Source organism: Sodiomyces alcalophilus (assembly GCF_042370955.1).
Source record: "Sodiomyces alcalophilus JCM 7366 unplaced genomic scaffold ACRALscaffold_8, whole genome shotgun sequence".
Lineage (NCBI taxonomy): Eukaryota > Fungi > Ascomycota > Sordariomycetes > Glomerellales > Plectosphaerellaceae > Sodiomyces > Sodiomyces alcalophilus.
Window position 1 is genome coordinate 514898 of NW_027263539.1, and position 13025 is coordinate 527922.

The window sequence follows — 13025 nt, forward strand, 5'->3', positions numbered from 1 at the left end:
AGAAAGTTGGATGCAGGTCAGGATACAATCGTCGACCGAGAACTGAGCTTCATTAGCGGGGTCACAAGCCCCACTACGTAGCAGTTCAAGTACTTCGTACGTAATGCACCCCTTATCTTATCTGACCAGCTTATATAAGCCAATGTACTTTGTACAATGTACTCACACCGAGTCTGTGATGATTCCATTCCCATCCGTTAGCACCTATGTACTTGGATTATGAACAATTAACGCAAAGTAAAGCGAATAAGCCACCAACCCTCCTGTCCAAAGTGATTCCTTTCCCGTCCCGTCTTCTCCTTTTCCCTTCCCAAGTACCCCAAGTGCATGCAGCAATAATGATACACGATAACACACCTATTCAGACAAGCAGTTGATACAACCGACCTGATTACTTCTCCCCCCCTTCCCCCCTACTGCATCGTCTTCAGGAACCCGTCCAGGTCGAAACTCTCCTCGTATTGACGGTTGTCCCAGAGCTCGCCCAGGTCGTCCAGCCACGCCTTCTTCCCCGTCTGCGCCCCGCCCGTAATCACGTCGCCCGTCTCGACATCCACCATGTCCTCCTCCCGCCCCTCCATCGCCTTGTTCTGCTGCCCCTTGTCCGTGATGAGGCCCGGCCCCGTGTCGCCCAGGTTGAACAGGTCGAGGATCTGGTCCGTGTCCATCGTCGCCAGCCCCGCGTTCTGCTGGTTCACCACCGTCGACGCCACGTCAATCTTGAACCGCTGCAGGCTCAGAATCTTCTCCTCCAGCGTGCCCCGCGTGATCAGCCGGTACACGTTGACCACCTTCTTCTGCCCGATCCGGTGCGCCCGGTCCATCGCCTGCAGGTCCTTTTGCGGGTTCCAGTCGTGCTCCACAAAGATGACCGTGTCCGCCCCCGTCAGGTTGAGGCCCAGCCCGCCCACGCTCGTCGTCAGCAGCAGCACGTCGTACGACGGGTCCTGGTTGAACTTGTTCACGATGCTCTGTCGCTTGTTGGCCTCGACCGACCCGTCCAGCCGCAGGTACGACACCCCCGGCAGCAGGTCCCTCAGCACCTTGGTCTGCACCATGTCGAGCATCTCCTTCATCTGGCAGAAAATCAGCGCCCGGTGCGGTTTGATCGGCTGGTACAGCGGGTCGTTCGACTCGGCCCCCTCCACGCCGATGCCGCAGTCCACCAGCAGGTCCCGCAGCGCCGTGAGCTTGGGCGCGTGTATCACGTCTTCCAGGCTGGTGCCCTTCTTGTGGAGGAGCCGCTGCGTGTCCTCGTACAGGTTGTGTCCCGGCTTCATCACCAGCGCCGGCGAGTTACACAGCTTGCGCATGTACTGTAGAGCCTGGAAGATGTGCGCCTTGGCCTCCTTGTCCTCCTTGCCGGCCTCCTCCTGCAGCTTCCTGCCCTGCCTCCTCGTAAAGTCGTCAAAGAGCTTCTGCTGCAGCTCGCTCAGGTCGCAGTAGTAGTTCTGCAAGATCTTGGGCGGCAGGTCGTTGAGCACTTCCTCCTTGAGTCGCCGCAGCAGGAACGGCAACACCTGCTTGTGGAGCGCCTCGATGGCGAGCGCCCCGGCCTCCTGCTCCTTGGACGACGCCTTGCTGAACCGGCTCGCCGCGATGGGTTTCGCGAACCGGTCGAGGAAGACCTTCTCGGCGCCCAGAAAGCCCGGCATGAGAAAGTCAAAGAGCGACCAGAGCTCCAAGACGTTGTTCTGGATCGGCGTGCCCGTCAAGATCAACCGGTGGTTGCTGGCCAGCCGCTTGACCGCGAGGCTAATCTTGGCCTTGGGGTTCTTGATGAGGTGGCCCTCGTCCAGCACGATGTAGTTCCAGTTGTATCGCACGAGAATATCCACATCGTTACGACAGACGTCGTAGCTCGTCACCACGATATCCGTCTTGTCCAGCGAGTCCTTCATGGCCTTGCGCTCGGCGGGCGGCCCGACATACGCCGTGACGCTGAGGAAAGGTGCGTACGTCTGGATCTCCTGCTGCCAGTGGCCCGACAGCGTGGGCGGGCAGACGATGAGCGAAGGAAGCCGGCGGACGTCGGACGCGCCCGTCTTGGCGAATTCCTCGGCGCGCTGGTGGTGGTCGCTGGCCACGATGCAAATCGTCTGGAGCGTCTTGCCCAGGCCCATGTCGTCGCAGAGAATGCCGTGGAGGTGGTACTTGTTGAGGAAATGCAGCCAGTTGACGCCTTCCTGCTGGTACGAACGCAACTCGGCCTTGATGGCCACGGGGATCTTGAAAGGCTCGACCTTCTTGGGATCCAACAGCTGCGAAATGAACGTCCGCTCCCGGTCCCGGCCCCGCAGGAGCTCCTCCGACAGACCCGGTGGGTCGGGTATGCCGGCCTCGAGCGGAACAAGCTTGACCAGGGTGGCGAAGGACGTCGTGGCAATCAGGCGGATGTCGTTGTCCGAGTCGCTCATGCGGCCCAGCACGGGGACGATGAGGAAGATGACGTACGGGAGGATGGCATCCCCCATGACGGCGATCAAGTGGTAGATGGCCTCGATGGCGCCCTGGCGGAAGCTCAGGTCGACGGGATTGCTGATGGACGGCAGGACCTTCTCCACCAGGGCCGTCATGCCGTCGACGGTGATGACGCTGCAGATGGTGGCCATGCACTTGGCGGCCATGTAGCGGAACACGGCGAGCTCCGAGTGCAGGGCCTTGATGACGTGCGGGACCATCTGGATGATGAAGGGCTGGATGGCGCGATCCAGCGTCGGCGTCAGAGTCCTGATCAGCGACATGGCATCGACAATCTCTTGCCCGAACGTGTCCGCGGGGTCCTTTGCCTGCTCGGGAAGAAGCCCGGAGAAGGCCTTGACGAGGGGCTCCTCCATGAACGTCCGCAGGACCGGCACCATGTTGAGCAGCTCGGCGCCGTAGATCTGGGACAGAAGCTCGAGCGCCTCCTTGGAACCCCGCCGGGTGATGCGGGCCGCCTTGGCCTCCTTGGCCCACTTGACCGCGTCGGCGTGGTCGACCCTGTCCTCTTCCTTCTGCATGGACAGAATGCAGTCCGTCTTGGACGCGTGCACGGGGAATTCCGGCGTCTCGGCCACCTCGACGCAGGAGAACTTGATGAGGTTGGACACGACCTTCTCGGCCGGACCCTTCCGGCCCAGCTCGGTGAACAGCTGGACGAGGCGAGCAATGTTGGCGGCCGAGCGGCTCTGGGTCTCTTGGTTTTCCTCCGTCTTGATGCTGTCCATGATGGCCTTGATGAGGGGGCTTGGCCTCCTGGGGAGAGCCCTGACGGCCACGAGGGCACAGGCGGCGGCCGCCCTGATGCGTGTATCCCGGGCCTCCTTGGCGGCCTTGGCGTCCGCAATGGCCGTCGCCGCCACATCCCGGGTCTCCGTCAGCATCTGGCTGGCAATCAACCTCTGGCCGGGCGACATGGCCTTCTTGCACTTTTCGAAATCCTCGTGCACAATCTTGTCGGCGACGGCCATGGAGAAGGCCCCGGGCCCGGCCTCTGGCTCGCCCTGGACGACAACGGCCAGGGTCGGCAGTAGCCTGCTGGACAGCTTGCCGTGGTCCCGGAACATGTTGATGAGCTGTGTGCACTGGGCCCGGACACGATGCATGTAGCTGACGAGATCTCTGTAGTGGCCGGGTCTCTCCTCGTCGATGATCTGCTGAAGGGGCTTCGTGAAGCGCGGGGATACTTCGGAGCCGGTGCAGTTCTTGGCGTATTCCTCGATCATCATGCACGCGGTCAGCTGGGTGGACGAGTAAGGCGACGAGAGGGCCGGGTTGATGTGCCGGTCGTAATCGGCGAGGCGGTCGGCGGGGATACGGGACATGAGCAGGCCGATGGCCTTGGCGGCCGACGTCCGGGAGCGAATCAGGGTATCCATGCCGACGAGGTCCACGTCGCCTTGCATCATGTGGCCGTCCACGTCGTGGCCGTGGGTGGTGGGGGGCCCGTCGTCGACCTTGGCGGCCTTCTTCCGGCGCTTGGGCGCACGCTCGCCTCCCTCGGGCGACGAGGCCTTTCGCGGCGGCGGTGCAGGCATGGCCGACATGGAGTAGGCTCCGCCGGAGGGTTTCTGGAAGAGGGCGACGTTCATGGGTATGGGGTTCCGGGAGACGCCGATGGGGTGGAGGGCAAGCTGCATCATGGGCTCGACGCTGGCGGCGTCGGCGAGCTGGGCTGGGTCCTGGGCAAGGCTGGTGACCAGCGAGGACCAGACGTCGAGGGACACGGCGAGGGTCTCCTGATCCCTCTCGACGAGGATGTTCTGGAATATGAGCCTAAGCAGCCTCTCGCCCATCCACCCGCTGGACCGTTGCTTCTCGAGGCCGATGAAGGTGGTCAGGGCCTTCAGCACGGCCAAGCGGACCGAGGTGATGGTGTGGCGTAGGAAGGGGTACAGGCGGGGCACGAGGACGTCAAAGGTCCGCTCTTCGTCCGCATCAGCCGAAAGCTGCATGGCCTGGAGCACCTCGGGGAAGCCGCAAAGGGTGGCGAGCAGGTCCATGATCTTGCCCGTGCTGGCGCTCAGATCGTCGCCCAGATCCTGGAGGCTGGACCAGACAATGTCGATCAGGTTGTCAATGGCGGCAGGTCGCATTGTCACGAACTCCCGGGCCATGGGCAGCAGGGTGGCGGCGCTCACGGAGCGGACGTCGTCGTCTTGGTCCTGCAGGCCCTTCATGACGGCGCGGATCACGCCGTCAATCATTTCGCCGTCCTTCAGGAGCAGGTCCTTCCTCACGGCGACGACGTATCGCAGGCCGACCATGCCGCCGTGGCACACAGCCCAGACCCTGCCGACGTTGAGGTCGTCTTGCATGACCATGCGGTAGAGGACCTTGTAGATGTCGTGGACGGAGTCTGGGGGCACGTGACGCAGGACGGCACCGAGGGTCTGGCCGATGGTCTCCCGAATGGGGGCGACGGAGGTGTCGGAGCTGTAATCGGTGAATCGGTCGAGCATCAGGACGAGGCACAGGCGGCAGGCGAGGTCGTCAAGCCAGGCCTTGTTGAGGCGGTCATTCTCCTGGCGCGACTTGGAGCGCAAGCGGCCGGCGCCGGCACCGTGGACTCGGATTACCTCGCGGAGGCCCATGGCGGCGCCGTGTCGCGTCTCCCACACCGAGTCGAAGATGTCGATCTTGAGAAAGTCGCACAGGCGGTCGTAGGGCCATTCGGTTCCTTCCATCGAGTCGTCGGCCTCGATTTCGGCCTTGATGGGCAGCACGGGCCCTTTGAACTCGCTCACGACCTTGGTGTCCTCGTCGACATCGGCCGGACGGTCCAGGCTGAAGTAGTCGTTCATCTTGCCGGCCTTCTTGGTGTCCGAATCGGCCAGGGGGGTTTCGTCGTGGAGGCCTTCGGAGCCGGCCGTGTTTGTTCTCCTAATGGACAAATCGCCGAATCCACCACTCTTGGCGGCCTTTTGGGCCTCGCGCTTCCGCTTCCGCTTGAGGACGTTGAGCTGTCGAGAACTCAGGCCAGCCTCTTCGGCGGACTGGCCCTGGCCGACGGTGGACATGGTGTCGGTGCGAGATGGCGCACTCGCGGTGGGGGGATCGAGGGGCGTCATGGGGATCGAGTCCTTGTCGAGAACGACGGGCATCTCGTCGTCTTGGAATTTCCTTCCCAATAGGCCCAGGCGGCCATTCAGGGTCTTCTTCTGGTGGGCTAGGCGAGCTTGGGGGTCCAGGGCTGCCAGGTTGTACTCCACGGTACCGCCCCGAACGAGTTCCCGGCCATAGTTCAGGACGTTTTCCAGATGGAGTGAATCGAGCCTGAAAAGTTCGTCGTGAGAAAGAGGAAGGTCCTGGTCTTCTTCCTTCTTGACGCCGCCCATCTCCTCCGCCTTGACGGGCGGCAGAGGTGCGGGAGGCGAGTCGTCATCTTCGTTGGGGTCATATAGGGGTGCATTCTCGATGATCTTGCCGATGGCCTTGGCTGCGGTCGACCTCGTTTCCCAATCTTTGTGGCGAAGGTAGGGGACTACCCTGGATAATAGGTTGAAGAGCTCATCTGGATGCTGCTTCTGCCAATCAGCAAGCTGGTTGACGGCGGTATCCCGAATCAAGCGGGTGCTGCCTGTTTCGAGAATACTAAGGGGGGGAAGTGAGAGAGAATAAGTCAGCGATGAGGGAGATTTGGTGAGCTATAAGCTTGAAAGGGGTTACCCACGTGACGATTCTGTCTAATCTGTTTGATTACGTTAGTATTTCATAAACCGTTTTGTTGTATCGATGATTGCGTACCTTGATGCCATGTTGCTTGTTAGGGGCTTCGGAGAAGCCTCATCTCAACGCCCACCTATTCAGGGTCAGTATAAGGATGGGTAAATGGGGGAAAACGCGTGAAAATGACGCGTCTTTGATGGATGAGATGAGGATGATAGATGCTATGTATGAGACAAAGTGAAAACAAAGGGAATGGAAAGAACGGAAAAGAAGAAGCTCTCGTATAAGTACGCACCTTGGCTTTGGCACTTTCTTTTAAAGAGGATGGATCGATGGAATAATGGTGAGTGAGAGAGGACGAGAGAAAAGGAAAATCAAGCACCTATGGTGCATGCAATGGCATCATGAACTTTTTGTCCAACAAGGTCGTGATGGTATATCGGTTGCCAAGGACAGGATAGAAGACCAAAGTGGTGATGAAAGTTGGGTTAATAAAATTACTTGTTGACAGGCAGCAAAGTGAGTCGACTGGCAAAGCTGGTGTTGGCAGGTGTAGACGGGTTGTGGTGTTGTGGTTTGTGGATCGGAAAGAAATGGCTGGGAAGCCGGGGTGCCAAAAGCTGAGCGGGCAGGAGCGGCAACTGGATGGAAGTGGGTGGAGGGCCAGTAAAGTATGGAAAGTGTGGCCGTGGCATTTGTATCTTGTGGTAGTACTTTTATACTTTGGGACCGTGCCCGCGTCCCGCAGGCAACGCGCGCACAAGTCAGGGGAGTTGAGTGGAGGGCAAGAGGCGACTCGTGGGGACTTCCTTCTCAAAGCCGAAAAGGCCAACCCGCCCCCCCGTTCCTTCACCAAGCGGCCTGGCAGGAGCCTGGCAGCACGCCTTGCTCTCGCTTAATCTCCTTAGCGTCATCCATCATCCCATGCCCACCCACTTTCTTCAATTTGGTTCCGTCACTTTGAGTTGTAATTACCTACGCAGTACTGAATTTTTATTTTATTTATTTTCTTTGCTCTCCTGGAGTCGTTACAGAGCAGCTTCGCCGGACTTGTACCTCGCGGTATCCGTACTTTGTACATCACGGCGTTTCGTTTCGTTTCGCGTCGTGTCTTGATTATGGGACATACTTCACGGCATCCTATTCCACCTTTTATACGATTCTTTCCACTACTCGCTCCGGAATTTGTTCAATGGGTCATTCTGCATTGTCGCATATTTTCATCTTCTCTGCTGCTATGGTGCGAACAGCTCGACGATGTACAGGTACGTACACATCCCTGAGGTTGATGTGTCCTCAATTGTAGCGTACAAAGTTTATTATGGAACGGGGGAATCTATCGCCCCAATCAAGTAATCCCTCTAGTCATGCACGCCAGATGCCGATCGACTAGTCCCGCAGATTGTCGTTTTCTTTTTCTTTTTCGTTTTCTTTTCTTTTTTGTGGTAATAAAAAATAATTAAAAAAGGCCACTCCACGTGTCCACTCTGCTTCCGTAGAAAAATACAACGTACAACGTACGTCTGGAGTACGTTGTATAATCACGAATACTCGAATAGCTACTTGTACGTTGTATGTTTCATGAGACGGTTGGTCTGCTTGTAAGACTAATATCGCACCGCACATCCCGGCCGAATGGCTTACGAGCGACCCAGTGGAGCGGTTGGTTGGCTGCCTGGCTGTCTGCGTTCGCCGGGATTGGTACAGCACCTCTGCATTGCCATGACTTGTACACGGAGACGTCTTCGTCTGGTCGCCGTTTGGTTGTAGAAACGAACCACGGGTTGCAAAGTATTGTGTGCACCAGCTCGCTCATGTCAAAACACTGACGACTGGGATGGACTTTGTCACTAGGTGGCTTCAACTTGGGTGAAGATATGGGGGTGGTCCAAAAGACTGGAAAAACAGGCCTGGCTGGCACTTGTTTGCTGTTGTCTTGGATCACTCATTTCCCGCCTGCCGAGTAAACACGCCCAAGACAATGGAAATGGATATCCTCATCATGGCTCTCCATTTCTGCTCTCCAATCCTTATGCATCGACACCACCACTTCGACATGCACCACTTATGATTATTTAATCAAGGACAAACGTTGTTGACCGAGACAACACGACAGCCATTTGGGTTGGTCGCTGCTGCGGATCCTCCCCGTCCGGCCCATGCGTGTCAAGTCTACCCTTACCCCCAAACGGGTCCCAACGGCTGTCAAAAAGCTCGCCGGCATAACCGCAGGCGAGATGGTTTGAAGGGGATTCCTATTGGTACCCTTTCCTTTGGTTAGGCTCGGACGCCTCCAAGAACGGTCGGTCCCGCTCACTTGTAGATCGTTTATGCATCGCGTCTCGAAGTTGCGCCCCAGATTTGACCACCGAGTTGACCACGTTTGACGGGAGCGAAAGCGATGGAATTCAGTAGAAAACACGGCCCGGACCATTTCATACGAGGACGAATACTTGCCTTCTACTGCGATGAAAGTATGCACGAATACACGTGTAGGTACTCGTGTTATGCATTCGCTCCGATATGCATAATGTACGAAATAAGCCACTCGTCAATTATGTAATCATTCACCTGAACTTGTCGAATTGTGGCGCAAATGGGCGTTCTCACACTGTATACAAAGTACTTGCATCGTACCGTGCCCCACCATCGCGACGAGACGCGTCGCAAGCAAAAGAGCCACTCAACCACATTGCCCAAGCCAGCCCACACCGCCGTCGGTCAAGACCCCGTATTCCGTCCCCCACCGAAGCGAGTGCCTCGTTCCATCCCAAGACATATACATCTTGTCTCTTTCCAACCATCCAGATTGAGGAACATCCTACCCGATCGTATCGGCCGCGTCGTCGGCAGCGCCGGCCAGCTTCTTCACCATGTACATCAAGCAGATCATCATCCAGGGCTTCAAGAGGTGCGCGCATCGTCACCCACATCCTTCTCATTCCCTCCTGCCAATACGGCCCAGCTAACCCTTAACTTTTCTTTTCCCTTTTTTTGACCTTCAGCTACAAGGAGCAGACAGTCATCGAGCCCTTCTCCCCGGGAACAAACGTGATCGTCGGTCGCAATGGCTCCGGTAAGAGCAATTTCTTCGCGGCCATCCGCTTCGTCCTCAGCGATGCCTACACCCAAATCAGCCGCGAGGAGCGACAAGCCCTGCTCCACGAGGGCTCCGGATCAGCCGTCATGTCCGCCTATGTCGAAATCATCTTCGATAACTCGGACGACCGGTTCCCGACCGGAGGCAAGGAGGTCATTTTACGGCGCACCATTGGGCTTAAAAAGGACGAATATTCTCTCGATCGCAAAGTCGTCACAAAGACCGACGTCGTCAACATGCTCGAGGCCGCCGGCTTTTCCAGGTCAAATCCCTACTACATCGTGCCCCAGGGCCGCGTCACCGCCCTGACCAACATGAAGGAGTCCGACCGCCTGAATCTCCTCAAAGAAGTCGCCGGTACCCAGGTGTACGAGGCACGCCGCGCCGAGTCGCTCAAGATTATGAACGAGACCAACAACAAGAGGGAGAAGATCGACGAGCTCCTCGAGTACATCAAGGAACGCCTCCAAGAGCTGGAGGAAGAAAAGGAGGAGCTCCGCTCGTTTCAAGACAAAGACCGCGAGCGAAGATGTCTCGAGTACGCCCTGTACCATCAAGAGCAAGAGGCCTTCCAGGAGCAGCTCGACCGTATCGAGAATATGCGCCAGCACGGCCTCGAGAACACAGAGTCCATTCGCTCCGAGCTCAAGGAAGCCGAAAAGGCCATCGCTGCACTCGACGGTGAAATCGAAAAACTGAGTCGCGAGATGGAGCTGCTCCAGATCGATCGGCGCCAGCTGGAGGAAGACCGTCGCAAGACTTCCAAAGCCAAGGCCGTATCCGAACTAAACGTGAAGCACCTGTCAGACAGCCAAGCTACCGCCCAACAGGCGCAACAAGAGCACGATGCCCAGCTGGCAGCAGTACGCGGGGAGATTGCCGAAAAAGAGAGGGAGCTCACGGAAACTGCCCCCCTCCTTGCCGAGCGGAAGAAGACAGAGGCCGAGGTCCGGCAGCAGCTCGACCAAGCCGAAGCAGCGCGCGCCCGTCTCTACGCCAAGCAGGCCCGCGGCTCACAGTTCCGCACCAAGGCCGAGCGCGACGAGTGGCTGAGGCAGGAGATCGAGGAGCTCCGCTCGACTCTGATGACGCAAAAGGCGAACAAGTTGGATACCGACGAAGATGTCGCCCGCATAGAAAAGTCCATCCAGCAACTCGAGAGCGAGATTACGGCCTTGCGTTCACGTCTCGAGAATTTCGGCAGCGACAGGACCGAGGCCGCCGAAGAGGCGGCCAATGTCCGGGCGGCGCATGATAACATCTTCGACGAGAAACAGGCCCTGCTCCGCGAGGAGGAAAAGCTGGAGAGCATAGCCCGCAACGCTCGAAAGTCGCGGGACGATGCCGAGGCCCGGCTCAGGCACGCCATGGACGGAGACACCGCTCGGGGTCTCGCCACCATTCGCCGTCTCAAGCGCGAGCACGACCTGCCCGGGGCCTACGGCACCTTGGCCGAACTGTTCGACGTCAACGAAGCGTACCGCCTGGCCGCCGAGCAAATCGCCGGCAACAGCCTGTTCCATTACATCGTCGACAACGCCGAAACCGCCACGTTCCTGGCCAACGCCCTGTACAAAGACCGCGGCGGGCGGGTGACTTTCATGCCGCTGCAGCAGCTCCGGCCCAGGAACATCAGCTTCCCGAGGTCGCAGGACGGCGTGGTCCCGCTGTTGAGCAAAATCCAATACGAACCGAAATACGAAAAGGCCTTCCAGCAGGTCTTTGGCAAGGCCATCGTGTGCCCCAACCTGAGCATCGCCACACAGTATGCCAGGAGCCACGGCGTCAGCGCCATCACCCCCGACGGCGACCAGGCGAACAAGAGAGGCGCCATGACCGGCGGCTACGTGGACCCCCGTCGATCACGCCTCGAAGCCGTCCGGTCGGTCAAGAAGTGGCGAGACGAGGACGACCGCATGCGCGCGCAGCTCGACGAGCTCCGGTCGCGGATCGAGCAGAAGGAGCAGCAAATCACCCGCGCCCTGGGCGAGGTGCAGAAGGCCGAGCAGAAACTCCGCCAGCTCGAGACGGGGTTCGAGCCGCTCAAGACGGAGCTGCAGGCCAAGATCTCCCACCTGGAGACCGAGAAGACCCAGCTCGACGCCGCCATCAAGCGGCGCGAGGCCGTGGAGAACAACATGAAGGACTTTTCCGTCGACCTGTCGGCCCACGAGGCGGAGCTCGCGTCCGACTTTAAGAAGGCCCTGACGCCGTCCGAGGAGAAGCAGCTCGAGGAGCTGACCGCGCAGGTGCAGGAGCTCCACCAGGAATGGAACAAGGCCAGCCAGGAGCGCAGAGACGTGGAGGGCCGCCGGCAGATCCTCGAGGCGGACCTGACGCAGAACCTCCGGCTCCGGCTCGACCAGCTCAACAGCCAGGCGTTCGAGAACCAGTCGGCGGGACCGTCGGGCGACCTGCGGGAGGCGCAGCGGGAGCTCGCGAAGCACAGCAAGGTGCTGGCCGACGTGGAGGCGCGGATCAAGGTCATCGAAGAGAACCTGGAGGAGATGGACGCGGAGATTGCCGACCGACAGGCCAAAAAGGCCGACCAGGAGCAGCGCCAGAGCGAAATGGCCCAGCGGGAGGAGAAGCAGAGAACCATGGCCGAGAAGAGCATGGCCAAGAAGGCCCTCTACACCTCCCAGGCGGCCGATGCCGCCAAGGCCATCCGCGATCTCGGCGTTCTTCCCGACGATTTCAACAAGTATGAGAATTTGGATCCGAAGCAGGTACGGGAAATGCCGTCTTTAGCCCATGGAAGATGTTTATAAAGATCGCCAACTGACCCTTCCTTAGATCGATTCCCGGCTCAAAAAAGTCCGCAGTGCGCTCAAGAAGTACCAGCACGTCAACAAGAAGGCGTATGAACAGTACAACAGCTTCACCTCGCAGCAGGACCAGCTGCTCAAGCGGAGGGCGGACCTCGACGCGTCGCAGAGTTCCATCGAGGAGCTGGTGGCGCACCTCGACCAGCGCAAGGACGAGGCCATCGAGCGGACCTTCAAGCAGGTCTCCAAGGAGTTTGCCACCGTCTTTGAGAAGCTCGTGCCGGCGGGCCACGGGCGCCTCGTCATCCAGCGCCGCACCGACCGGCGCGAAGTCGACCCCGAGGACTCGGATGACGAGCGGCAGCGGAATAGCGTGGAGAATTACACGGGTGTCGGCATCAGCGTGTCGTTCAACTCGAAGACGCTCGATGAGCAGCAGCGCATCCAACAGCTGAGCGGTGGCCAGAAGAGTACGAGCCCTTTTGTGCCTTCCTTTTCTTGCCTTTTGACGTCCAGTTCCCATGTCTTGTCGAGCCATCATCGCTAACACGCCGCTAGGTCTCTGCGCACTCTGCCTCATCTTTGCGCTCCAGCAAACCGAATCGAGCCCCATGGTCATCTTCGACGAGGTCGACGCCAACCTGGATGCCCAGTACCGTACGGCCGTGGCTGCCCTCCTGGAATCCACCTCGCGCGAAGCCGGTACCCAGTTCATCTGCACCACGTTCCGGCCGGAGATCGTCCACATTGCCGACAAGTGCTACGGCGTGACGTTCCATAACAAGACGTCCGGCATCGACGTCGTGTCCTCGGAGGAGGCGCTCAGCTTCGTGGAGGGGCAGGCCAAGGGGGCTAAGTAATCCCTTGCGATATACGGTGCCATGATGGTCTCATGAAGGAGAGGGGGCAAAGTCGATACATTTGAAGTGTAAGTGTGTATTTGGAGATGAGGTCGGTCAAGAGTAATCCTTCCGGTGGCCATGGTCCCAACAAGTGAGGAAGTAAAT

The 13025-nt window shown here is 58.8% G+C and overlaps 3 protein-coding genes across 3 annotated transcripts; 1 reads left to right on the top strand and 2 right to left on the bottom strand.

The window, feature by feature from the left end:
* Nucleotides 1-72: 72 nt before the first annotated feature.
* ACRALDRAFT_1044516 (uncharacterized protein) lies at nucleotides 73-6804 on the bottom strand. Its single transcript, XM_071015358.1, has 4 exons — nucleotides 6446-6804; nucleotides 6229-6283; nucleotides 6155-6172; nucleotides 73-6075 (listed from the first exon to the last, which is right to left on the bottom strand). Exons 2-4 carry the CDS (start codon nucleotides 6237-6239, stop codon nucleotides 414-416), a joined length of 5691 nt encoding a protein of 1896 aa, XP_070871499.1. The 5' UTR covers nucleotides 6240-6283; nucleotides 6446-6804; the 3' UTR covers nucleotides 73-413.
* Nucleotides 6805-7347: 543 nt separating this feature from the next.
* ACRALDRAFT_212887 (uncharacterized protein) lies at nucleotides 7348-8663 on the bottom strand (the record flags this gene model as incomplete). The annotated part of the gene is made up of 9 exons (XM_071023967.1): nucleotides 7348-7445; nucleotides 7524-7539; nucleotides 7629-7673; nucleotides 7775-7961; nucleotides 8002-8070; nucleotides 8096-8179; nucleotides 8242-8405; nucleotides 8468-8613; nucleotides 8651-8663. 9 exons carry the CDS (start codon nucleotides 8661-8663, stop codon nucleotides 7348-7350), a joined length of 822 nt encoding a protein of 273 aa, XP_070871500.1.
* A 360-nt stretch (nucleotides 8664-9023) lies between these two features.
* ACRALDRAFT_2113386 (uncharacterized protein) lies at nucleotides 9024-12878 on the top strand (the record flags this gene model as incomplete). Its single annotated transcript, XM_071023637.1, has 4 exons — nucleotides 9024-9061; nucleotides 9156-11979; nucleotides 12047-12488; nucleotides 12577-12878. The coding sequence occupies 4 exons, from the start codon at nucleotides 9024-9026 to the stop codon at nucleotides 12876-12878; spliced, it is 3606 nt and encodes a 1201-aa protein (XP_070871501.1).
* Nucleotides 12879-13025: the final 147 nt, after the last annotated feature.